At 36.0% G+C, this 27,766-nt stretch overlaps 1 protein-coding gene across 1 annotated transcript in view; it reads right to left on the reverse strand.

Moving 5' to 3' along the window:
- VPS50 (VPS50 subunit of EARP/GARPII complex) overlaps positions 1-27,766 on the reverse strand; it is a 130,111-nt gene that overhangs the window by 31,804 nt on the left and 70,541 nt on the right. Inside the window, exons 17-20 of the mRNA XM_068549991.1 lie at positions 13,996-14,086; positions 11,285-11,461; positions 8,364-8,482; positions 4,096-4,202 (exon numbers count right to left, since the gene is read on the reverse strand). Coding sequence (XP_068406092.1) covers positions 4,096-4,202; positions 8,364-8,482; positions 11,285-11,461; positions 13,996-14,086 — 494 coding nt within the window. The remainder of the gene's footprint in view (positions 1-4,095; positions 4,203-8,363; positions 8,483-11,284; positions 11,462-13,995; positions 14,087-27,766) is intronic.

A 27,766-nucleotide genomic window follows, 5' to 3' on the forward strand; every position in this document is an offset into this window, starting at 1 on the left:
CCAGCCAAGTAGCAGCACGGACGGACAAGGACGACAACCAAGAGGAACAGGACGGGGCCTGCCTTACTAGCTCATCGTAGGAAATGCAGAGAGAGGAGTGTGATTACCACAGGAAAGGTGGCCCAGGGGAATTCAGTCAGTGTGCCACAGCCCCTATGCAGAGGAGGGAACACAGGGTAAAAAGAAGTGCTGGAAGCGTGTGTGTGTATGCACATGTGCATGGGTCGGGGGTGGGGGTGAGGGGGCTCCTTCCGCTGTGGATTATTACGAGAGGAGCAAAAAGTGTTTCTCTAATACTCAGATTTTACAAATTAAGTTTTGTCAGTCCAATGTATATTGAGCACCTACAAAAGCGAAAAGCACTTGGCTGGGTGCTCTATATGCTGCAAAGATGACAAACTCTCTCCTCATGTAGGAGCTGACAATCTGATGGGGCAAAAGCAAGAACAGAACCTGAGCTGGAAGGATGTTCGTTACCCTTATTACAGTGCACTAAGTCGAGAGATCATCAATGGATATAAAGAGCACATAAAGGCAAACTGGAAATGCTATAAATGAGGAAGGAGACTTGGAGGTCAGTTTTGTTTATACCTCAGGGTATTTTAATTTTTAACCATTTTCATGCATTACTTTTTCAATTTAAAACACTCCATAATAAAATAAAAATATCAGTGCCCCACCTAAAAGAATGTACCAATGAAGGAGATTTCTTCCCTCCTATTTCTGTGTTCTCCATCATATACACTGCAACTCAGCCACAGTATGACTAAATATCCCTTATGTACATATTCTGGTTTAATGTTAAGTCCTGTGCATGTGCTGGTGTGTATTTTTTCCAGCTGCTAAAGTAATAATTTTGTTGTAAGATCTGTAGGTTTTACAAACATGGGTTTTGGCAACCTATCTTCTGCCCCTCAGACCTATCACACCCGCTCAAGTGAGAGCTGCCTCCTTGGATACGAAGGCTACTTCAGTGATGAGACACATTCCCTAACATTTCTCTGCCTCTGTCTGCAAGAAATCGTCAGGCTAACAGGATTTTCTTTTTTCACAAGTAAGCGTTCTGATTGGTCCTCTGCGCTTGTGAAAAAACGCCAAGGCTTTCTAACAGATTTAGGTACCACCTGGCGCTGGGAAGCCCCATTAACACTCTTCTGTTTAATCTCTCCTAATTATGCCAAATAAATACCACTTAAAAATGACATTTTGAATATGCCTTTAATGTTCTAAAATGTGTCTCCCAACCACTGAGTAATTAGTTCCTTCATCTTCCCAGGCACCAAAAATTAATCTATCTTATTTACACAACTGTACTTCTGGCTTTGTAAGAAGAGACATTACCTTTGCCAGTTTATAGTCTTCAAGCACCTCTATGCAATAACAACCGTGGTTGGAATAGTGCATTTACTAGTTGGAGACCCCTTAGTGAGTGGTTCCCTTAAAGTTCTATTTTATGAATATGTACAATATGAAGATAAAGACATCCCAGGGAGAGAGGAAGTGGTAGGCATGAAAGTCTACTGGGGAATAATGGCAGCACCTAATCCCAGCCCTAAATGGAAAGACATGAAAGTTAAATTTTCATACTAGGCCTTGTTTCCTAATTGCAACTCTAGTAAAAGATCTAGTGGGAAGAAGACTGAAATGACAAAGGTCAGATTCTCTTCCCTGAGTAAGGTTTTATTCAGGACTGCTCTGGCTTTATATGGCTGATTACCAAAGGCCCATAAGCATGCAGCTTTTCTGTTTCTGTAAGTCCACTGTTAGAAAACAGTGTCCACTGTGTTGGTCAGTAATCCTTATATAAGAATTCGTTGTTACTGTCTTCTGAACTTAGCACCAGCAGCACACTTCTATCATTATAATATCCCTTCTTAGATAATGAGAATAGCACAATGCATTGTTTCTTCATTTCCTTATGCCTATCAAGAAGTGAAGATTTGGATTTGTCTGCACTGAACTGAATAAAACATGACTTCCCCCTCCTCAATTTTGTTGTGGCTTTATATCTGATTTGATTTGAGTGAATGTATGTCTTTTAGAGTAAAAAGCAATATGATGACCTCTAGTCCTTTTTGAACTAGCAAAGGAAAAAAATATATATAACCACTTAAATGTGGTTGATTGTATTATTTTCCCCAATTATCTGCTCTTCCCCACCTCCACTCCTTGTAAGAGGATTATGCATCCTTGTCCACTGCCCTGGACTGGTTGTGCCTTCCTGTGACAGAAGTACACTTCTCTCTTCCAGTCAAGCCTGACTTGCTATGACCAGTGACATGTCAGGGTGGCACATCAGAGTGGCAGCTTTAAGAGTCATAACATGGTTCAGCTCTACTCTTCTCCCCAAATCCCAGATTGCTGCTACTTTTTCAGCCTGCATCTCAGAATGAAGACATACATGGGGCAGAACTAAGATGATCAGGAGTCAATATGCATCACGATAAACCTCTGGGTTGAAAGCCACTGATATGTTAGGGTGTTTTGTTACTTCAACATAACCGAGCAAAAGCTGACTTCATTCAACTACATCTCAAGCGTGTATCCAGACACCGAAAACTACAGTGAGTACCTAAGACTGAGGAGCATGACAAGGACTTTGGAATATCCATCAGTGAGGACCTTGTAAGGCAATTGAGTACACTGACCCTGAAGAATGGATTGGGGAAGGGGAAGTACAAGGAAAGGAAGGACAGTATAACTACCACCACATATCTGAAAAGTGACCACATGGAAAAGTAGGAGAAAAAAGTATAGACTTACTCTTTTTGCTTTTAAGGGCATAACTAAGACCAGAGGGTAGAATTAGAGACAGAGACAGAGATAGAGATTTTGGTTTAGCATGAGGACGAGATTTCTACCAATTAAATCAGTCTAACAGCAGAATGAGTAGTCTTGCAAAGTAATATGCTTCCAGCAATTGTAACACATAAAACAGAGGCTAGATGGCCACCACATATCAGATGCAGTAAAGAAAGAAATCCTCATTCTATGGTAAATTATACCAGATGACCTCTTCAGAATTCTTCTAATTCTGATTCTGTAAATTCTAGAGACTAACTCATGATGCTAGGTTCAGTTAGCTCTCTTGGATAAAGAAGAAAAGCTAATTCCCCAGCAATAATCAGCCATACAATAGCTTTTTAGATCTGTCATTTTTCTGTGTCATAAAAATACATAATTTTTCTTTTCTGCTCAGTTCATTATTACTTTTCCACACTATTTTCCCTAAAAGAAAGTGGGACTTCTTTAAAAAGTCTTCTTTATCCTATTCATTAATGAAATTTAGAAATTATCTTCAGGAACACAGACTATTTTATCAGAGCTAAGAGTAATTAAACCAGGCAACAGGAAATTATCACCTCCATAAACAGAAGACAGAGATCTTTATAGAAAATCACTAAGGTTCTTGACTGGTATAGATGACTTAATTAACATGAGAAGACATCTCTATAACTTATTTGTCAAATGTACAGACCTATTTGTGAAATACAAAGGTTGAGATAGCATATAAAATTTTGAAATACTGATATTAAAAAATCCATAACATTTTCAAACCTAAATATTTCATACGGCATTTCTTCATGCTATTTGCCTTCTACAAAATCATCAATAAAGGTCTTATCTATAATAAGAACAACATTTCCTATGGTTTGAACATTTAGCTTATAGAACTCTTGTGTCTGAAAATGCCAGAAAATCACTATCCACTCTGCCTATCTGACAAGAAGATTGCAAAGATCAATGAAACAATTAAGTACAAAATATTGTGCAAATATAAAACTGGTATTATCATCATCCTACATGTACCTCTAACTCACAGAGAATTTTTCCACTACATTTCTATTAATTGGAATATTTTAGAAAAAGTGGAAGACACAAATTCTAAGTAGTTAACTAAAAAAGAAAAACTGACATTAATATTAGTATTATACTATTTGGAGCAATTAAGATGAGAAGGCACTGACATATGACCATCTTAAATCATTCACTGTGGTGGGCACTGGAGTACACAATGAAAACCCATTTGGTAACAAATGTAGACTAATTTAACTGCTATAATAATTTTTTTTTTTTAAAGGTGTAGCTACTTACCAACAAGTCTTATTACATTCAGTGTTGTATTTGTTAAGATGGGTGCATTCACTTTATTTAGACTGTAATCTGATTTCTTCCTGCTTTTTAGAGTCTCTCGAGAAACGCTTAATATGAGAAAACAAAACAGATTTGCAATTAGGGTTGTCAAGTAGTAAATCAATAAGTAATTCAGCTTAGGATCTAATTTGCTAATTAGTTACTGAAAATCACCAATTAGTTACTGAAAGTCTTACCACGTATCAGCTGGGGATATAGAGATTATCCTCCTGTCCTTATAGAGCTTACAGTCCAGAGGGGAAGAGAAATCAGTAAACAGAGAAATAAAGTACTATAATGTATTTCTTTGGTTCTCAGACATTAATTAACAACCATTGAAAGACGCTATGTCACTAAATTGTAGCAATGTTTTCTTAGGTCAGTCTCCCAAGGCAATAGAAATAAAAGCGAAAATAAACAGATGGTACCTAATCAAACTTATAAGCTTTTGCACAGTAAAGGAAACCATAAACAGAATGAAAAGACAACCTATAGAATGGGAGAAAATATTTGCAAATGATGCAACTGACAAGGGCTTAATTTCCAAAATATACAAACAGCTCATACAACTCAATAACAAAAAGACAACAACCCAATCAAAAAATGAGCAGAAGACCTAAATAGATACTTCTCCAAAGAAGACATACAGATGGCCAACAGGCACATGAAAAGATGTTCAGCATCGCTAATTATTAGAGAAATGCAAATCAAAACTATAATGAGGTATCAGCTCACACCAGTCAGAATGGCCATCATCAAAAGTCTATAAATAATAAATGCTGGAGAGGGTGTGGAGAAAAGGGAAGCCTCTTGCACTGTTGGTGGGAATGTAAATTGATACAGCCACTATGGAGAGCAGTATGGAGGGTCCTTAAAAAACTAAAACTAGAGTCACCACATGATCCAGCAATCCCACTACTGGGCATATATCCAGAAAAGCCAAAAGCCCTAATTCAAAAAGATACATGCACCCCAAATGTTCACAGTGGCATTATTTACAACAGCCAAGACATCGAAGCAACTTAAGTGTCCATCAACAGATGAGTAGATAAAGAAGATGTGGTGTATATATACAATGGAATATTACTCAGCCATAGAAAAGAATGAAATAATGCCATTTGCAGCAACATGGATGGGCCTAGAGATTATCACACTAAGTGAAGTAAGTCACACAAAGACAAATATATGATATCACTTATATGTGGGATCTAAAAAATAGTACAAATGAACTTATTTACAAAACAGAAACAGACTCACAGACACAGAAAACAAACTTATGGTTACCAAAGGAGAAGTAGCCGGGGATAAGCTGGGAGTGTGGGATTAACAGATGCATAAAAATAGATATAAAATAGATAACAAGCATTTACTGTATAGCATGGGGAACTATATTCAATATCTTATAATAAACTATAATGGAAAAGAATTTTAAAAAAGAATATATATACACATATATGTATAAGCAAATCACTTTGCTGTACACTGAAAACTAACACAATATTGTAAATCAACTATACTTCAATAAAAAACAAATAAATAAAATAATAAACAAAAAAAGAAGCTATGTCACTTAAAAAAAATGTTCTAGGAAAATTATACATCAATTGTACCAAGCATCCTGATTTCAGACCTACAAATATGAAAAATACCTTCCTTAGAATCTGAATTGGGCATCAAGTATAATGGTAAAGTCTGGGGTTGGGGGGCAGCTCTAGATTCAAAGAAAAAGTAGAAGTTATATGGTAAGTACAGAAAAAAAGGGGACAACATGTAATAAGACCAGAAGTAAGAGAACAGAGTATGCCTAGAGAAGCACAAGGAGTTCACAGTGGTAGCCTGGAGAATGAGTGGGCAGAGGGAAATGTGATAAGAAAGGAGGTAAGTAAAGGCCAGATCACTGAAAGGAACTGAACCTCATGACTATAACGAGTATGAACCGTATCTTAAATGCAGTGGTGAGCCATTAAACATTTTAACCAGGAAAATGACATGATCAAATTTGTATATAAAAGAAAAATCTTAATTTGTATCCAAGAACAGATTAGAAAGGGTTAAGACTGGAAATGGGAAGCCACGGTAAGGAGGCTGATTCAATAATGGGGCCGAGAGATTTCTGCATGAACTAGGATGGTAGCAGTGAAATACAAGAAATTTTGATAAATTCAAGAGACACTTAGACGTTGGAATTGATATAACAGTCAACTGGTTAACTGCAATCAGTAGTTTACATTGTGTATATTTCTTAGAGGTAGGTTAAGACAGTTTAAGAGGCTGCATAACCCTACAAAAAATGTGAGGACATACACATATAGTGGCAGACGTTTGTTCATTTCAACTTAGACCTTTTCTTTTAGCAAAAACATACTCAAAACATCTAATGAAAAAGTCCAACAAAATAGTTCTTTTCAGTTCATAATGGATCATAGATGTAGATAATTAAATACCATATATTTGTGTAAACCAATGGAAACAAATTTCCCCAATTAAAACATCCCCAATTATATGACTTGTTCACTTTTGAGGTGAGAGATTATATCAATCAGGGTGTCAAATCAATCAAGTATTCATTAGGTACTTTGGGGGTGAAGGGTAGGGAAGAGTATACTTAAATCTATCATTAAAAATAAAGTATAGGGCTTCCCTGGTGGCGCAGTGGTTGAGAATCTGCCTGCCAATGCAGGGGACACGGGTTCGAGCCCTGGTCTGGGAAGATCCCACATGCCGCGGAGCAACTGGGCCCGTGAGCCACAACTACTGAGCCTGCGCGTCTGGAGCCTGTGCTCCGCAACAAGAGAGGCCGCGATAGTGAGAGGCCCGCGCACCGCGATGAAGAGTGGCCCCCACTTGCCACAACTAGAGAAAGCCCTCGCACAGAAACGAAGACCCAACACAGCCATACATAAATAAATAAAATTTAAAAAAAAAAAAAAAAAAAAAAAAAGTATATTTGTGGTCACTCAATATCTGATACTCAGTCATGAAACTACCTCACTCACAAATCAGAATCAGGCCCAATTTAAAGAAGGTGACAAAAATTCTTATACAGTTATCATAGTTTTTGAAGAAGACAGTTTATCATAAAACAAAACTCAAGTACAAAAAAAGGAACCTTAATAGAAGGCTCAAATAGCAAATATCAATGACATTGGGAAGATTTTTCTGTATTTACTAGATTGAGGCAGCAAATCCACATACAAAACAAATGACTATTTTCCTCCTTGAGAAAAAAGGAAATCAGTGTGAAACATAAACTGATCTATGTGAAGCATAAACCGCCTCCAAAGGCGGCACTGAGTCTATAAATCAAAAGTTTGTTTTTCTACAAAAACCACTGATCTCTAGATTAAGAGCTCTTGGGCTAGGCCCATTATCAAAAAAACTACATTTTTAGCCTTTCAGGAATCATTTTTAAAATACATTAACTTCTCAGGGTATGTGCCCAGTGGTGGGATTGCTGAGAGTCATGGACCACAATGTTCACTGCAGCTCTATTTACAATAGCCAGGACATGGAAGCAACCTAAAGTGTCCATCGACAGATGAATGGATAAGGAAGATGTGGCACATATATACAATGGAATATTACTTAGCCATAAAAAGAAACGAAACTGAGTTATTTGTAGTGAGGTGGATGGACCTAGAGACTGTCATACAGAGTGAAGTCAGAAAGAGAAAAATAAATACCGTATGCTAACACATATATATGGAACCAAAAAAAAAAAAAACAAAACAGGTTCTGAAGAACCTACCTAGGGGCAGGACAGGAATAAAGATGCAGACGTAGAGAATAGACTTGAGGACACGGGGAGGGGGAAGGGTAAGCTGGGATGAAGTGAGAGAGTGGCATGGACATATATACACTACCAAATGTAAAATAGATAGCTAGTGGGAAGCAGCTGCATAGCACAGGGAGATCAGCTTGGTGCTTTGTGACCACCTAGAGGTGTGGGATAGAGAGGGTGGGAGGGAGACACGAGAGGGAGGAGATATGGGGATATATATACATGTATAGCTGATTCACTTTGTTATAAGGCAGAATCTAACACACCATTGTAAAGCAATTATACTCCAATAAAGATGTTTAAAAAAAAAATTAACTTCTGTCACATGACACTATAACCAAAAGAAAAGTTTAATTTTTGAGTTTTTTTTCTTAACCTTTCAAGTAAATCCTCTATGTTAAACGTGCAACATAAAATGAGAAATACCATAAATTCCAAGAATAAGTACCTTTTCACAGGAGCATCGCCTGTCTGCTCATCAACATAATCTTGTTTTAGTTCCTCAGGAACATCACTGTCACTGTCATACTCCTGATAGGCACCTTTTTCTTGTTCATCAGATTCATACTGAAAAGAACACAGTATATTATTCAACAATGGGTACGAAGAACCAACCTTTCTTGGAGTCTTTCAACACAGTAAAAAAGTATCCAATTTTATAAGAAGTACATTACAGATGAAAGTTCTTAATAACTGAGCTTTAATTTTGCCATCAAGAATCATATTAACTTTCCATTTTCTTCTTCATCATCCTACCTTAACCAGTTCAAAAGAAAATACAAACATTATATTTCAAAAGCTTATAAATGCCCCAAAGAATCTCCATATAAACAAATGAAAACAAACACATACCCTGCTAGACCTTAGAAGAGGAAAAGAGTGTTTATCTGATTAAAAAAACTCTTCCTTCAAGTGGTTTCATCCTATTTATTTCCATTTTGCTAGTTCATTATAAAAAGCTTGAGAATACAATTCTGGTACTCTGGAAGTATTAAGTCAGCTTAATAAACACAACACACATGCTAATATTCTATCTAATTCATTATGATGAGATTTAATTCCAAGGGCAACTTAGAAAATTAGGCTTAGCACCTATGGACTACTGAGAACAAGGACAAAAATGGTGGATTTGCTCTTGAGAGGAAGAGTGCCTTTTCATCATCTTTTTGGCACCATGGCCCAGTGCCGGCATGGGAGAAGACAGTGGAGACCATGCACAACAAAGGAAGCAGTGGCAGTATCACCGTCATCATTGCTGATTAGTATTATAGACTAATATGATTAAATAATGGCTAACATTTATTGAGTTTCAACCAAGTACTGGGCTAAGTGCTTCCATAAAGTGTCTCACTGAATCTTCAAAACAATTCTATGAGGAAGTTTTGCCCCCATATGCCAGTTGAGGAGACCAGTATAATGACAATAAGGGAAGAAGTCAGTCCCCTAATTCAACAACTATTTTTTAAGAGTCTAAAGCATTACGACAGGCTGTTTTAAGAGGTGGACCCTGACCCTCAGGACCTATGCTGTACCTGGGAAGATTAGATCACACATTAATAACTACAAACAAACATTAGAGACATTCTCCCCCACCTGTACACAATGTGATCCTGGTGACATTCAGAAAGGTGTTCTACACAAACTAGGGTCAGTTCCACAGTATAACAGATCCTCATTTTCAAGGATTCTTTATTTGCAGATTTCCCTACTCGATAAAATTTGTAACCCCAACATCAATACTTCATGACACTCCTTGGTCATTCACGGATGTGTGCCATGTGGAGTGGCAAACACTTTTGAGTTACCCTACATACATGTTCCCAGCTAAGAGCAAGCAAGGCGACACTCTACCTTCTTATTTCAGCCCTCCTGCTGTAAATAAGTGCCCTTTTCAAAGTCTATTTAGTGTCACATTCTTAAAATTTTTGTACTTTTTGCTGGTGATTTCACTGTTCAGAATGCCCCCCAATCATAGTACTAAAGTGCCGTCTAGTGTTCCCAAGTGCGAGAAGACTGTAATGTGCCTTAAGGTAAAAATATGTATGTTAGATAAGCTTCACTCAGGCATGAGTTACAGTGCTGTTGGTCATGTGTTCAATGTTAATGAATCAACACTATATTAAATTAGGTGTCTTTAAGGAAAAACACACGTAAAACAAGGTTGCGTATTGACCAGTTGGTGAAAATGTTGTGACCAGAGGCTTGCAGATACTTAATCCCATATTTTGCTTAAGAACAATGGTTCTGTATTTGTTAATTCAGAGTTCATGCTTACTTTATTGAACACAACTGCCAGAAATAATGAGAATCAAATGCTATGCGAGATTTAAATTAACAAATCACCAGTGCAGAGGGATATATTATTTCAAAAATATTGGAATGACTTAATTCCTTTCAGTTTAGTCTACTTTATAGAGGCAAAATGTCACAAAGAATCACTAAATTATAATTTTAAATATGGTTCTCTATGGAATAACTTCTACTTCATGATAAAACATGATAGTGGTATATTTTCATGACAATATTTTTTAAATTATATCTTCACTTAATAACAAAAACAAACCAAAAATATGGAGGCAAATTCAACAGATTTTTGTCAACCCAAACAGTTTTCACTTCAACTTCATCAAATCTAAAATAAAAATTATACCTAGTCCCTCTGGAAATTAAATACTGTAAAAACGCCCTATAGGTAACTGTGAAGTATTTCCTCATTGTAAATATGGGGAAACTGAGGGTCACAAAATCACAATAACTTGCCAAGATCCACACAGCTAATCAATAATAAAGGTCATATTCATTCATCTGCCTGCAAACCTTTCCATTAACTCACACTACTTCTAGTTTATATTGTTTTCTGAGCTGCTCAGAGTGCTGTTAAAACACTGTATTCCTAAATCCTCAAAATATCCCTGCTAGGTAATTAAACAAGACATTACCCTGTTTCAGTTAAGGGGACATGGAACAAAATGACTTCCTTGGTTACCCAACAAGTGGCGTTGAGAAAAAAGTGCAGATGATCTATTCCTTCATACATCTGTCTATCCAATAAATCATATAACTATGCAGTGAATAAACTATGCTCCTACTCAATTAGTAATCTGGTAAGAACATAAAGTAATCTAACAACAACATAAAATAAACGTAAAGGCAAAACTTATCATTCAAAAGGACAATGTCAACAAAGCATACTGGAAAGCCATTCATTACCTGTACAAGTAGTATTACAGGTGTCTAAGTATATAGGTAGGAAGGTGGGTGGTAAATGTATGAATAAATCTAGTCAATTACCTTGCTCATTGGGTACAACATGCTCAATAGGAAAATCCCACTAATGTTCCACAGTATGTTTTAAAAAACACCACATACCCCATTAGAAGCCAGGACGTCTTCTGTTTCTTCATCTTTGTGGTCAGCCTGAATTTCAAATGGATTCCCACCACTACAGTACTGCTCAAACAAGGTTACCATTTTTGAGGAAGTTGAGGATGGCTGCTTACTGGGTGAAACTGATGGGGAACGTGACTGTTCCATGAATTTAAATTCCTTGACGTTTAAAAAAAAAAAACAAAAAGGAGCCAGATCCCTTTTAGCAACAACAATAAAATTAAAGTACATAAACATATTCCATCAATGCAGATGTAGTTAGTAAAGAAAACAATCCTGATTCTTTAGGTTATTCTTTTTTTTTTTTTTTTTTTTTAGGTTATTCATTTTTAAATCTTGCAAGTTATCTGAAAGCACAAACTTGGACATACATGTTCAAAGGTTTTCCTAAAGACAACTCAGTCGCCGATGTCACTTAAAACAGTGTTATCTGCATCAAGCTGCTTTTGGCTTACTTTATGGAACTGCACAGAAAATTTTTTTAAATAACTTCAATTTGAATGATAATTCTAAAAATTTTTACGTAACAGCAAAAGTCCTAGTAGAGTACAGTTTTAATAAGGTCATTCATAAAAACTAATTGTTGTTAAGTCAAATAGCTTGCACCATTTGAGATACTCTACGTGAATACACTGAAATCCAAGCATAAAAGATATACCTTTCTTTGTTATATTGATGTCTATACACTTTCATTTATTTTTCTTCATATACCAAGAAGCAGACAACACAAATACATGCTGAGGTCAGATGATACATCTTCTAGTCCTAGCTTGACTTTAATCCATTATATTCCATTAACTTCCTATGTAACATTGGGAATGTCCCCTGATTCCCTATGCCTCCATTTCCTCATCTGTAAAATGAAAGGGTCGATCTAGATGAAAGAATCACAAACACTAAAGCTACAGAGTTGTAGCACCCAGTCCAAATCACACACTTCTCAGATGAGGAAACTGAGGCAGTCCAGAGGGATTCAGGTCCAAGTTCAAGATTACACAGCTAATTAGAGGAAGAGATGGAATAATGGCTAAACTTCTTTCGAATTACAAAACTCTTGATTTAATGATTTTTAACAAAAATTTAGTACACATTTTTCTTATACCTTTTAATCATTTTAATATTATTCCCCAATTTAAAATGTTTCATATTCAGAGATAATCTTCTTTAAAATTACATTGGTTTACTAAGTTTCAAATGATGTGTTTATTTTCTTTTTAAATTGCAGCTATACATTAAATCAGATCCACAATAATGCTTAAAAATCAGGCCATTATTTTTAAAATTCTAAACACGGGGTGACTATAAATTAATAAGACAAAAATTTTTTAAAACAAAATCTACAGAAATACATGTGTCAAATGAACACTATCTCAGCTGTAAATAGTTTTCAATGTAATTACTTTTTTCCCCCACTGTGGTTACAACATGAGATCTACCATTAAAAAAATTTTAAGTGCACAGTACTGTATTGTTAACTACAGGCAAAATGTTGTACCATAGATCTCTAGAACTTACTCATCTTACATAACTGAAGCTTCAAGGTAACCACTTTAAAGGATATAATGCTCACTTGGATGGAAATGTTTCAACGTACCTTGTAAAAAAGTTGTTTTCTAATTACAGCAAGTTTATATACGCATGCACCACACACACACACACAAATTGACAGTTAAATACAAATTCAAATGAAAGTATTTAAATAGAGATTATAGAGATTCTAAAATCAATGCTGGAATTCTAAATAATGTTAAGGAATCATCTTAATTTAATAACTCTAAAATAATGTTAAAATTAATGTTAATTTCATTGTCTTTAAAGCATTTATTAATCAACATGTTTCAGTGTATTTAATATTTCCACATTAGGAAAGCAATATGATAAACCTGGATGAGAAGTAAGCTATTATACGATATGAGCATAAACACTGTCCCTTTAAAAAACCTTTTAATCATGTATTCTTTACATTTATCCAGGAATAAGAAAATTCTTTCTAGAAAGCCATTTCTTCTAAAGGCAAAAACTACACACTCGACCTTCTAAACAGGGATCTAAATTTATATACTGTATTCTGATATTTGATATTTGTCAGATAGGACATGGTCTACCACACAAGAAATATTTATCTATAATATGTTTCAACCAAGAGAAAAAATAAATAAAGATATTTCCACATATTACATTATAGGATTCAAGGAATCAATTAACTAATAAAAATTAGTTGTGTTTTTTTTTTATAAGTGCCTCTTTTATCTCTGAGGCATTTTCTCATTACAGACAAATTTATGAGTTGCAGCATAAATTCAGAACCTATTAGACCCTTTAAGAAATGACAAATATTCTGCAAATATAAGCATTTTCATTAAAGACCATCAAAATATAACTGATTTTTCTGCAAAATTTAAATGAAGCAGTAGACCCTCTTCTGAAATCTAAAGAAAACAAATTATTTTAATTGTGACTCTTTTCAGGCAAAGGAGTTTTCCTCAAGTGTATAAAATGAATTTGTAAAAAGAGACAGATTATGACATCCATTAAAGTATCACCTTGTAAAAGAGGCTTATTATTAATCACTTTTAAGGAAAAAAGGAAAGGCACTATTTCTTAATTTAATTATTTTATAAATGTTTCCATATATATGGTTTGCTTTTAAAGATGACTACATAAAAGACTGATTTATTTGCTCTTAAACTTACATGAAGTTGCAAGATGCTGAAATTTGACTTAACAGGACAAAGTTCCCAGGTCTCATTTTCTAGAAACATTCTCAGTTCATCAAGCCGTGTTCTTAAAAAAAGAAAATGAATACTCCAAAAAATAAGAAAAGTACACTGCACACAAGAATTAATATAACAAAAACTATTATAGAGCTATCATCATGATCATAATCAACTTTGAAAACCCATTCAGACCAACGCAGTAAACACATTTACTTTTACATACTTGTTAATATCTTATCATCCGTAAGAGAAAAACCGCAAATATTTACTAAACTCAGAATATTTTTACTATATTGCAAAAATAATGAATGCATAGGAAATGATATTTTTATTAAGGGACTAAACTAAAAGCTACTCACCAACTCATGTACTTAAGACATCCTTAGCTAATCACATATTAGTGCCAAAAAAAAACAAGAAATAATTTATAGGGTTTATAAAACCACAAACGTTAATAAATGTTTTATGCTAAAAAGCATAGATCTTAATCATTCTTACTAAGCCAAAAGATCAAGTTGATTATCACTATCTAAATATATTTTAGCTCAGGGCTTATCTATCTCCACACAGCATTTACCAATTAAATTAGCAAGTATGGCACTTAAATTAGCAAGTAGTCACATGCCATACTGATTTCTTCTTTCTTTAATGCTATTGCTCTTACTGTCTCTCCTGAGTAATCAGTACAATATGAACAATTCCAGAAAAACAAATACTTCCTTCCTGTTAACCCAGGAAACAAAGGGCCAGGGTCTGCCCTATTCTTCCTTCTTCCTGCAACAAGCCTCATTGTTGTTACTAAAATCAGGCTAAAAACAAAATCTAGATTTTTTTTAAATCCACAGGTTCTAAAGTAAAGAGGGACTAAATGGTAAAATCTGTGAAAAGCAGAAATTGCTCCAAATATTAGAGTTAACAGACAAGGACTTTAAGATAACTACTATAAATAAGTTAAATAGAGAAAAAGATGCACAAAATGGACAGAAATGAAAATTTAAAAGCATTATAATAATAAAAACAAAAAAGAATCAAACAAATATTCTATAACCAAAAAAATACAATACCTCAAATTAAAAACTGATAGGGTAAGTCAAATAGCAGAAGACAGGATTAATGAACTCGAAGACAGTGCAACAGAAAATATCCAAACTGAAGGACAAATGGAAAAAGAAAAATGGAAGAAAGAGGAAAGATCGTAAGAGATATGTGAGACACAGTCAAAACATGTAGTATGCATGCAACTGTATGGAGATGAGAGAGAGAGAGCAAAAGCAATATTTGAAGAGGTAGGTAATGACTGAGAATTTGGCAAAAGTGATTGTCCCCATACCTATCACCATATACAAAAATTAACTAAAATGAATCACAGATCTAATGTAAGAACTAAAACTATAAAGTTTACAACTCTTAGAATTCTACAATAAAAAGATAAATAACCCAATTTTTAAATGGGCAAAGGCTTTGAACAGACATTTTTGCAAAGAAGATCTATAAATGACCAGTAAGCGCATAAAAAGATGCTGAACATCGTCACTCATCAGGGAAATATAAATCCAAACCATAATGAGGTACCACTTCACAACCACCAGGATAGCTATAATCAAAGAGACAGTAACAGGTACTAGCAAGGATTTGGAGAAATTAGAACCCTTATATAGTGCTGGTGGAAACATAAAATGGTGCAGCCACTTTGGGAAACTTTGGTAGTTCCTCAAAATATTAAACATAGAGTTATCATATTACCCACCATTTTCACTCTGTATTGGTTTCCTGTGGCTGCTATAACAAATTAACAAAAACTGGGTGACTTATAACAACAGAAATTTATACTCTCACAATTCTGGAGCCCAGAAGTCTGAAATCATAAGGTTGAAATCAAGCTGTCAGCAGGGATACACTCTCTCCAAAAACTCTAGAGGAGAATCTGTTCCTTGCCTTTTCCAATTTACGGTGGTTGCTGCCATTCCTTGGTTAGTGGCCACAGCACTCCAATCTCTGCCTGTCTTCACATAACTTTCTCCTGCATGTGTGTATGTCTTTTCCTCTGTGTCTATATCAAGTCCCCTTCTGTCTCCCTTTAACTGTGATGGCATTTAGGGCCCATCCAGATAATCCAAGATAATCTCCTCATCACAAAACCATTAATTTAGTCACATCTACAAAACACTTTTTCCAAATAAAGTAACATTTACAGTTTCCAGGTATTAGGACCTGATTTTTTTGCGGGGGTGGGGAGTGGGGAGGAGGGGAACGGGGAAATTACTTGTCAGACTACCAAACACTCCCAGGTACATACCCAAAGAAATGATAATATATGTCTATGCAAAAACTTATACACAAGGGGGCGGAGTCAAGATGGCAGACTAGGGGGACATGGATACATGTGTCCACACAACTAGGGCACCTACCAGGCACTGGTGGGGGACCATGGACACCTAAGGGGATGGGAGGAACCCCCAGCGACCGGGTAGGACGTGGGGCATGGGGGGGTGAAGGGGAGGGGAAGCGGAGGTGGGATGGGACTGGCACCCCTGAAGGGCAGCTGGGGGAGAGGAAGGGATCTCACACCCGAAGGGGGAAATTGGGGGACCACCAGGAGGACAAAGGAGCAAAAGGGAGCATGGCCAGGTTTCCCCTGCCCACTTGGGCCCCCGGGAGCCTGCTGAGATCCTGGGCCTGATCCTCTGCCCACCGAGGCCCCCTCCAGCCGTGCAGGTCCTAAGGGAGTGGGAGGGAGGGAAGGGGGAGCAAAAGTAAAGGCCAGACCTCTAGGACCGGCACCCCTGAGGGGTGGCTGGGGGAGGGGAGGAGTTCCTACACCAAGCAGGACCCACCCACGGTTAGGGGTTAGGGGTCCAGCAGCAATGGGGGAGACCCTAGGGGAGATGGGTGTTGGGGAGGGGAGCATGGAGGAACGGAAGGGAACGGGGCCAGAGCTTTCCCTGTCCACTTAGGCACTGGGAAGCCTGTTGGGATCCCGGGCCTAATCCTGTGCCCTTCGAGCCTCCCTCCTGCCATGCAGAGCCCAAGCCCCACCCCTACACCCACACCCAGGGCCCTACCTCTACACTCAGAGACCCCCTCTGAGACCCCCTCCAATGCGCTGAGCCTAAACCCCACCCACACACCCTCACCCAGGGCCTTACCTCCAAACTCCAGAACTCCACACTGCAGAGGCCCTCCTTTCCATGTGCTGCCTCTCCCCTTCCCCGCAGGTCCTAAGCAGAGGCCCCGCCCTACACTCAAATGTCAACCCCCCACCTGCCTAGGTCCCACCCCACTGTAAACCCCACCCCTGCCTGAGTTCCACTTCCATAGCCAAGGCTTTTTTAATTTTTTTTTCTTTTTTCCTCTTTTAGATTGGGGTTCTGTTTTACCTAGTTGATTCATTGTTCTTGATTCATTTATATTTTTATTATTCCTAATAAATCTTTTATTTTTCTAATTTTATTTTATTCTTTATACTTTGTTATTGTTCTCTCCTTTTGGCTTGTTCCCCCTGCACCGCCCACCCCTTTTTTTTCTTTTTTCTGTTGTGGTTTTATTTTACCTTACTGCAGTTGTTTCCATTATATTTTTATTTTTCATAATATATTTTTTATCTTTCTAACTTTATTTTCTTTTATATTCTTTGATATTGTACTGCTCCTTTTTTTCTTTTTTTCTTTTTTTTTTTTGCCGCGCCATGCGGCTTGCAGGATCTTGGCTCCCAGGCCAGAGGTCGGGCCCGAGCTCCTGTGGTGGGAGCTCTGAGTCCAAACCACTGGACTAAGAGAACCTCAGACCCCAGGGAACATTAATCAGAGTGAGGCCTCCTGGAGGTCCTAATCTCAGCACAAAGACCCAGCTCTATCCAACTGCCTGCAAACTCCAGTGCTGGACGCCTCAGGCCAAACAATCAGTAAGACAGGAATACAGCCCCACCCATAAAAAAAAAACAAACAAAATGAAATGACAAAAAAATACATTACAGACAAAGGAGCAAGGTAAAAACCTACAAGACCAAATAAATGAAAATGAAATAGGCAACCTAGCTGAAAAAGAATTCAGAGTAATGATAAAGATGATCCAAAGTCTCGAAAATAGAATTGAGAAAATACAAGAAACATTTAACAAGGATCTAGAAGAACTAAGCAAACAAACAGTGATGAACAACACAATAACTTAACTTAAAAATACTCTAGAAGGAATCAATAGCAGAATAACTGAGGCAGAAGAACAGATAAGTGAGCTGGAAGATAAAATGGTGGAAATAACAAGGGAACAGAATAAAGAAAAAAAGAATGAAAAGAATTGAGGACAGTCTCAGAGACCTCTGGGACAACGTTAAACACACCAATATTCGAATTATAGGGGTCCCAGAAGAAGAAGAGAAAAAGAAAGGGTCTGAGAAAATATTTGAAGAGGTTATAGTTGAAAACTTCCATATCATGGGAAAGGAAATAGTCAATCAAGTCCAGGAAGCACAGAGTCCCATACAGGATACACCCAAAGAGAAACACACCAAGACACATATAAATCAAACTATCAAAAATTAAACAAAGAAAAAACATTAAAAGCAGCAAGCAAAAAGCAACAAATAACATACAACGGGATCCCCAGAAGGTTAACAGCTGATCTTTCAGCAGAAACTCTGCAAGCCAGAAGGGAGTGGCAGGACACATTTAAAGTGATGAAAGGGAAAAAGCTACAACCAAGATTATTCTACCCAGCAAGGATCTCATTCAGATTTGATGGAGAAATTAAAACCTTTACAGACAAGCAAAAGTTAAGAGAATTCAGCACCACTAAACCAGCTGCACAACAAATGCTAAAGGAACTTCTCTAGGTAGGAAACACAAGAGAAGGAAAAGACCTACAAAAACAAACCCAAAACAGTTAAGAAAATGGTAATAGGAACATACATATCGATAATTACCTTAAATGTAAATGCATTACATACTCCAAACAGGGCTTCCCTGGTGGCGCAGTGGTTAGGAATCTGCCTGCCAATGCAGGGGACACAGGTTCAAGCACTGGTCCGGAAAGATCCCACATGCTGCGAAGCAAACAAGCCCGTGTGCCACAACTACTGAGCCTGCGCTCTAGAGCTCGTGAGCCACAACTACTGAGTCCGCGTGTCACAACAACTGAAGCCCGCGTGCCTAGAGCCCATGCTCCACAACAAGAGAAGCCACCACAATGAGAAGCCCATGCACCGCAACGAAGACCCAACGCAGCCAAAAATAAATAAATAAAATAACTAAATTTATGAAAATAAATAAATAAATAAATAAAATCCTCCAACCAAAAGATACAGACTGCCTAATGGATACAAAAACAAGACCCATATATATGCTGTCTACAAGAAACCCACTTCAGACTTAGGGAGACATATTGACTGAAAGTGAGGGGATGGAAAAAGATATTCCATGCAAATGGAAATCAAAAGAAAGCTGGAGTAGCAATTCTCATATCAGACAAAATAGACTTTAAAACAAAGACTATTACAAGAGACAAAGAAGGACACTACATAATGATTAAGGGATCAATCCAAGAAGAAGATATAACAACAGTAAATATTTATGCACCCAACATAGGAGCACCTCAGTACATAAGGCAAATGCTAACAGCCATAAAAGGGGAAATCGACAGTAACATAATCATAGTAGGCTACTTTAACACTCCACTTTCACCAATGCACAGATCATCCAAAATAAAAATAAGGAAACACAAGCTTTAAATGACGCATTAAACAAGATGGACTTAATTGATATTTATAGGATATTCCATCCAAAAACAACAGAATACACTTTCTCCTCAAGTGGTCACGGAACATTCTTCAGTATAGACCATATCGTGGGTCACAAATCAAGCCTTGGTAAATTTAAGAAAATTGAAATAATATCAAGTATCTTTTCTGACCACCACACTATGACACTAGATATCAATTACAGGAAAAAAACTGTAAAAAATACAAACACATGGAGGCTAAACAACATGCTACTAAATAACCAAGAGATCACTGAAGAAATCAAAGAGGAAATCAAAAAATACCTAGAGACAAATGACAATGAAAGCATGATGACCCAAAACCTATGGGATGCAGCAAAAGCAGTTCTAAGAGGGAAGTTTATAGCAATACAATCCTACCTCAAGAAACAAGAAAAATCTCAAATAAACAACCTAACCTTACACCTAAAGCGATTAGAGAAACAAGAACAAAAAAACCCCAAAGTTAGCAGAAGGAAAGAAATCATAAAGATCAGATCAGAAATAAATGAAAAAGAAATGAAGGAAACAATAGCAAAGATCAATAAAACTAAAAGCTGGTTCTTTGAGAAGGTAAACAAAACTGAAAAACCATTAGCCAGACTCACCAAGAAAAAAAGGGAGAAGACTCAAATCAACAGAATTATAAATCAAACAGGAGAAGTAACACCTGACACTGCAGAAATAAAAAGAATCATGAGAGATTACTACAAGCATCTATATGCCGATAAAATGGACAACCTGGAAGAAATGGACAAATTCGTAGAAAAGCACAACCTTCTGAGACTGAACCAGGAAGAAATAGAAAATATAAACAGACCAATCACAAGCACTGAAATTGAAACTGTGATTAAAAATCTTCCAACAAACAAAAGCCCAGGACCAGATGGCTTCACAGGCAAATTCTATCAAGCATTTAGAGAAGAGCTAACACCTAACCTTCTCAAACTCTTCCAAAATATAGCAGAGGAAGGAACACTACAAACTCATTCTATGAGGCCACCATCACCTTGATACGAAAACCAGACAAAGATGTCACAAAAAAAGAAGACTACAGGCCAATATCACTGATGAACATAGATGCAAAAATCCTCAACAAAATACTAGCAAACAGAATCCAACAGCACATGAAAAGGATCATACACCATGATCAAGTGGGGTTTATCCCAGGAATGCAAGGATTCTTCAATATATGCAAATCAATGTGATACACCATATTAACAAACTGAAGGGTAAAAACCATATGATAATCTAAATAGATGGATAAAAAGCTTTCTACAAAATTCAACACCCATTTATGATAAAAACTCTCCAGAACGTAGGAATAGAGGGAACCTACATCAACATAATAAAGGCCATATATGACAAACTCACAGCCAACATAGTTCTCAATGGTGGAAAACTGAAACCATTTTCTCTAAGATCAGGAACAAGACAAGGTTGCCCACTCTCACCACTATTACTCAACATAGTTTTGGAAGTTTTAGCCACAGCAATCAGAGACAGAAAAGAAATAAAAGGAAGCCAAATCGGAAAAGAAGAAGTAAAGCTGTCACTGTTTGCAGATGACATACTATACAAAGAGAATCCTAAAGATGCTACCAGAAAACTACTAGAGCTAATCAATGAATCTGGTAAAGTAGCAGGATACAAAATTAATGCACAGAAATCTCTTGCATTCCTATATACTAATGATGAAAAATCTGAAAGAGAAATTAAGGAAACACTCCCATTTACCATTGCAACAAAAAGAATAAAATATCTAGGAATAAACCTACCTAGGGAGACAAAAGACCTGTATGCAGAAAACTATTAGACACTGATGAAAGAAATTAAAGATGATACTAACAGATGGAGAGATATACCATGTTCTTGGATTGGAAGATATACCATGTTCTTGGATTGGAAGAATCAATACTGTGAAAATGACTATACTACCCAAAGCCATCTACAGATTCAATGCAATCCCTATCAAATTACCAATGGCATTTTTTACGGAACTAGAACAAATAATCTTAAAATTTGTATGGAGACACAAAAGACCCCGAAGAGCCAAAGCAGTCTTGAGGGAAAAAATGGAGCTGGAGGAATCAGACTCCCTGACTTCAGAATACACTACAAAGCAACAGTAATCAAGACAATATGGTACTGGAACAAAAACAGAAACACAGATCAATGGAACAAGATAGAAAGCCCAGAGATAAACCAACGCACCTATGGTCAACTAATCTATGACAAAGGAGGCAAGGATATACAACGGAGAAAAGACAGTCTCTTCAATAAGTGGTGCTGGGAAAACTGGACAGCTACATGTAAAAGAATGAAATTAGAACACTCCCTAACACCATACACAAAAATAAACTCAAAATGGATCCGAGACCTAAATGTAAGACCAGACACTATAAAACTCTTAGAGGAAAACATAGGAAGAACACTCTTTGACATAAATCACAGCAAGATCTTTTTTGATCCACCTCCTAGAGTAATGGAAATAAAAACAAAAATAAACAAATGGGACCTAATGAAACTTCAAAGCTTTTGCACAGCAAAGGAAACCATAAACAAGACAAAAAGACAACCCTCAGAGTGGGAGAAAACATTTGCAAACGAAGCAACTGACAAAGGATTAATCTCCAAAATATACAAGCAGCTCATGCAGCTGAATATCAAAACAACAAACAACCCAATCCAAAAATGGGCAGAAGACCTAAATAGACATTTCTCCAAAGAAGACATACAGATGGCCAAGAAACACATGAAAAGATGCTCAACATCACTAATCATTAGAGAAATGCAAATTAAAACCACAGTGAGGTTATCACCTCTCACGAGTCAGAATGGCCATCATCAGAAAATCTACAAACAGTAAATGCTGGAGAGGGTATGGAGAAAAGGGAACCCTCTTGCACTGTTGGTGAGAATGTAAATTGACACAGCCACTATGGAGAACAGTATGGAGGTTCCTTAAAAAACTAAAAATAGAACTACCATACGACCCAGCAATCCCACTACTGGGCATACACCCTGAGAAAACCATAATTCAAAAAAAGTCAGGTACCACAATGTTCACTGCAGCACTATTTACAATAGCCAGGACATGGAAGCAACCTAAGTGTCCATCAACAGATGAATGGATAAAGAAGATGTGGCACATATGTACAATGGAATATTACTCAGCCATAAAAAGAAACGAAACTGAGTTATTTGTAGTGAGGTGGATGGACCTAGAGTCTGTCATACAGAGTGAAGAAAGTCAGAAAGAGAAAAACAAATACCGTATGCTAACACATATATATGGAATCTAAAAAAAACAACGGTTCTGATGAACCTAGGGGCAGGACAGGAATAAAGATGCAGACATAGAGAATGGACTTGATGACACGGGGAAGGGGAAGGGTAAGCTGGGATGAAGTGAGAGAGTAGCATTGACATAACACACTACCAAATGTAAAATGGATAGCTAGTGGGAAGCAGCTGCATACCACAGGGAGATCAACTCCGTGCTTTGTGACCACCAAGAGAGGTGGGATAGGGAGGGTGGGAGGGAGATGCAAGAGGGAGGGGATATGGGGATATATGTATGCATTTAGCTGATTCACTTTCTTATACAGCAGAAACTAACACACCATAGTAAAGCAATTATACTCCAATAAAGATGTTAAAAAAAAAAAAAAAAGAAAACTGTTGGATTTCTCATCTGGTGAAAAGGTGTACTTTTATTCTGATTATTTTTGCATTTGTTGTTGTTTGAAGTTTCAGTGGGATTGTGGTTCCTTTGACTGGTTGAGGGAAGAGAATTTTTTGGTTGAAGACAAGAGAGTGATTTTTTTTAATAAGTTTTTTTTTTTAATTAAAAAAATTTTTTATAATTTTTAAAGGTTAGTTTCCATTTACAGTTACTACAAAATATTGGCTATATTCCTCATGTTGTACCATAAATCCTTATAGCTTAAACTAAAACAAAAAAAAAAACTTATACACAAACGTTCACAGCAGCATCATTCATCATAGCTAAAAAGCGAAAACAACCCAAATGTCCATTAACTGCGGAATGTATAAACAAAATATGGTATAGCTATACAATGGAATATTATTCACCAATAAAAAAGAAAGAAGTTCTGTTACATGCTCCAAAATGGATGAACCTTAAAAATATTATGCTAAGTGAAAGCCAAACACTAAAGGCCATAATGTATGATTCCATTTACATGAAATGTTCATATACAGGCAAATATCATAGGCAAATACATAGAGACAAAAACTAAATAAGTGATTGTCAGGTGCTGCAGGAGAAGAGTGACAATTAACTGGTACAGGGTTTCTTTTTGGTGTGCTAAAAATATTCTGAAATTAGATAGTGGTGACAGTTGTTGCTGAATTATATACTTCAAAGGAGTGAATTTTTGGCATTTTTGGTATGTGACTTACATCTCAATAAAGCTATTATTGCAACAATTATTGAGGTAGGCATGACTCTAAAATGCACTCTAAAATCCCTCAAGATTGTCTGCCCTAATTCCCAGGACTAAATGTGTTGAAGAACACCCCCATGATTACATTACCAAATATGGAAAAAAGAGATTTTGCAGATATAATTAAGATTACAATTAGCTGCCTTGAGTTAATCAAATCAGAAATTATCCAGGTGGAACAAATCTAACTGAATAAGCCCTTTTAAAGCAGAGTTTTTTCTCCTCCTGATAGCAGAAGGGGAAGTCAGAGAGAATTGTTGGCTTTGAAAATGGAAGGGGTCAGGTACAAGGACCGGAGAGCAGCTTCTAGAAGCTGAGAACACTTCATAGCTGACAGGTAGCAAGAAAACAGAAACCTCAGTCCTAAAACCACAAGGAACTGAATTCTGCCAATGTCCTGAATGTGCTTAGATGCAGATTCTTCCTCAAAGTCTTCAGATAAAAGCCCAACCAACACCTTGATTTTGGCCCTCTGGAAACCTAAGCTGAGAACCTAGACAAGCTGATCCAGACTTCCACAGAACTGTGAGATAATAAATAGGTGTTGTTTTAAGCTGCTAAACTCATGGTAATCTATTACACAATAATATATAACTATTATGGTGATAAAAGATACCAACTCACAGACTGAAGCTTAGTTATTCCTACCCATAAAAAGTACAGAAAATAATACAGAAAGTAAAAGTATATGACAAAACATTAAAAGGTAAGAGAAGGTAAATGAGTTACAAAGTTGGTTCTCCCATTATTCTGGAAGTATATTAACTTAAGGTCAACTGGAACAGAACAGGAATGCATATTGGAATGTTGATGATAACCACTATAAGAATATACATTTTAAAGCTGAGGAAAAAAATATGAAAATTGAAAACATAGATGATCAACCAAAAAGAAGGCAGAAAGAGAAAAAAATAAATGAAAAAAGTTATCTACACTTTCAGAAACCAAACAGCAATATGATGGGTTTAATGGACCCAACTATGCCAATAAATACATTAAATGAAAATGAAAAAAACAGTTCAATCAAAACACAAAAATCGTCAGATTAGATTTTAAAACAAGAAAACAAAAAAAGACTACATGCTGTTTATAAGAGGCATACTTTACGTATAAGATTGAAATTAAAATTAGGTCGGAAGCAAAACTAGATTGAAAGTAAAAATTACAGACATGATTTCTTAAAATCAGGAACTAGGGTGGAATTTTCATCAAAATTTTTTTCTTCATCTATTAAAATGATCAATGTGGTATTTTTCCTGTAGCTGTTAATTAGTAAATTAAATTTATTAATTTTTAAAATGTTTAGCCAACCTTGTTTTCCTGCAATAAACCCTGCCTATTCATGATGTATTGTTTTTAGATATCATTGGATGTAATCTGCCAATCTTTTGTTCAGGATTTTTACATTTATGTTCTTATGAGGTACTAGCCTGTAATTTTTTTTTTTGTAACAAACTTGTTATGTTTTGGTATTAGTGCTACGATGGCCTCATAAAATAAGTTATAAAGCATTCCGTCCTTTTTTGTTCTCTGAAAGAGTTTGTCTTGATATTACTTCTGCCTTAAATGTTCAGCTGAATTGACCAGTGACAGCAGCAGGCCTGGAGATTTCTTTATGGAAATGCTTTGAAGCAAAGATTCAATTTCTTTAAAGATACAGGATTATTCAGATTTTCTATATTTTATTTTATCAGCTTATTAAGTATGTACAAGGAATTCGTTCTTTTCAATCTAAATTGTCAACTTTATCAGCATAAAGTTTATATCATTTTATTTTATTTTTAATGTCTTAAGATCTATAGATACCTTCTTTTTAACTGCTGATATAATTTGTTTCTTTTTCTTGCTCAGTCTTACTAAGTAGCATTGTAGGTTTCTATTATACATTTACTTTCTCTTTCATTGACTTCTGTTCTTGTAATTATCTTCCCTCTATTTCTTTAGGTTTAATTTGCTGTCATTTTTTTTAACTTCTTGAAATGGAAGTTTAGTGCACTGATTTTCAAACATTCTTCTTTACCAAAAAATGCATTTAAAGCTAAAAATTCCCCCTTCTGCTTTAGCTATATCCCACAATTTTTATGTCATACTTTTATTATCATTCATTTTTAAATAATTTCTAATTCCCAATATGATTTCTTCTTTAACACTGAAAATAGGTTGTTTAATTTCAAAAACCTGGCAGGTTTTCTCGTTATCTCTCTGTTATTTATTTGTAGTTTAATTCCACTGTGGTCGGAGAATATGCTCTCTATGATTTCAATCTTTTGACTTTTTTTTTTTTTTAAGGACTTGCTTTAGGGCCCAGCAGTTGATCGATTTTGATAAACTTTCCTTCTGCTCTTAAAAAAAATATGAATTCTTCAGCTGTCAAGTGTTGTAATATATATACACATGTATAAACATACATATACCAATATATCTATATCAATTAGGCAAATTTTACTAATATGTTGGTCAAACATATATCCTTACTGATTTTTTTGTCTGCTTATATTACCAATTACTGAAAGTGGCACATAAAATTTCCCAACTATGATTATCAATTTGTCTATTTCTCCTTTTAGTCTGAATATTTTTGCTTTATATATTTTAAATTTATTTTAGTAGGAATATACAAATTTAGGATTATTATATCTTCCTAACAATCTATCATCATTATGAAGTATCCCCTTTACTTTTACCAATATTTCTTACCTTAAAGTTGACTGTCTCTTAGGAATTTCTTTAATCTGATATAGAGTATCTACAAAAACCTACCACAAATATCATACAAATATCATAAAGTACTGAAAGGATGTCCCTTGTTGGCACTTCTATTCAACATTGTACCAGAAGTCCTAACCAATACAAAGGTTAGAAAGAAATATATAAAACCATCATTATTCACAAATGACATATTGTATAAACAATTCAAAAGAATTTCCAAACTACTAGATTTAATAAAATGCTAATTTAACCACCAGATCATAGGAATCCAAGGTCAATATACTAACTAAATCAACTTGTGTGTGTGTGTGTGTGTGTGTGTGTGTGTGTGTGTGTGTGTATGTGTAAGAAACAACAGGAAATTTAAAATAAAAAGCAATACAATTCAGAACAACGTTTATAAAACCACAATATTTACATAATGTTCAAAACGGGCATGACTAGTCAATGGTGACAGAAGAATGGCAGTTACCTCTGAGGAGGCTACTGACCGAGAAAAGGTACAAGGGATACCTTGTGCCTTGTTCTAGGATATTGGAAAAGTTCCATATCTTAATCCGGGCAGTTTATGTGGTGTATATATATGAAAAAAATTCATAGAGTTGTACAATAAGATATGCATACATTTATGTGAATTATGATTTAATAAAGTTTTTCAAAAGAAAAAACTGTAATAATCTACTCACTACCCTCCCAAATTGTCTGCAATAAAGGGCAGGCCCATTTTAAAGATAAGGCCACAAATGGCCCAAGGAAACATTAATCCCCTTGTGAAGGGTCACAAGGTCACAAGTAGTAGACAGCAGAGACAGGGG

The sequence above is a fragment of the Eschrichtius robustus genome, chromosome 8 (assembly GCF_028021215.1).
Source record: "Eschrichtius robustus isolate mEscRob2 chromosome 8, mEscRob2.pri, whole genome shotgun sequence".
NCBI lineage: Eukaryota > Metazoa > Chordata > Mammalia > Artiodactyla > Eschrichtiidae > Eschrichtius > Eschrichtius robustus.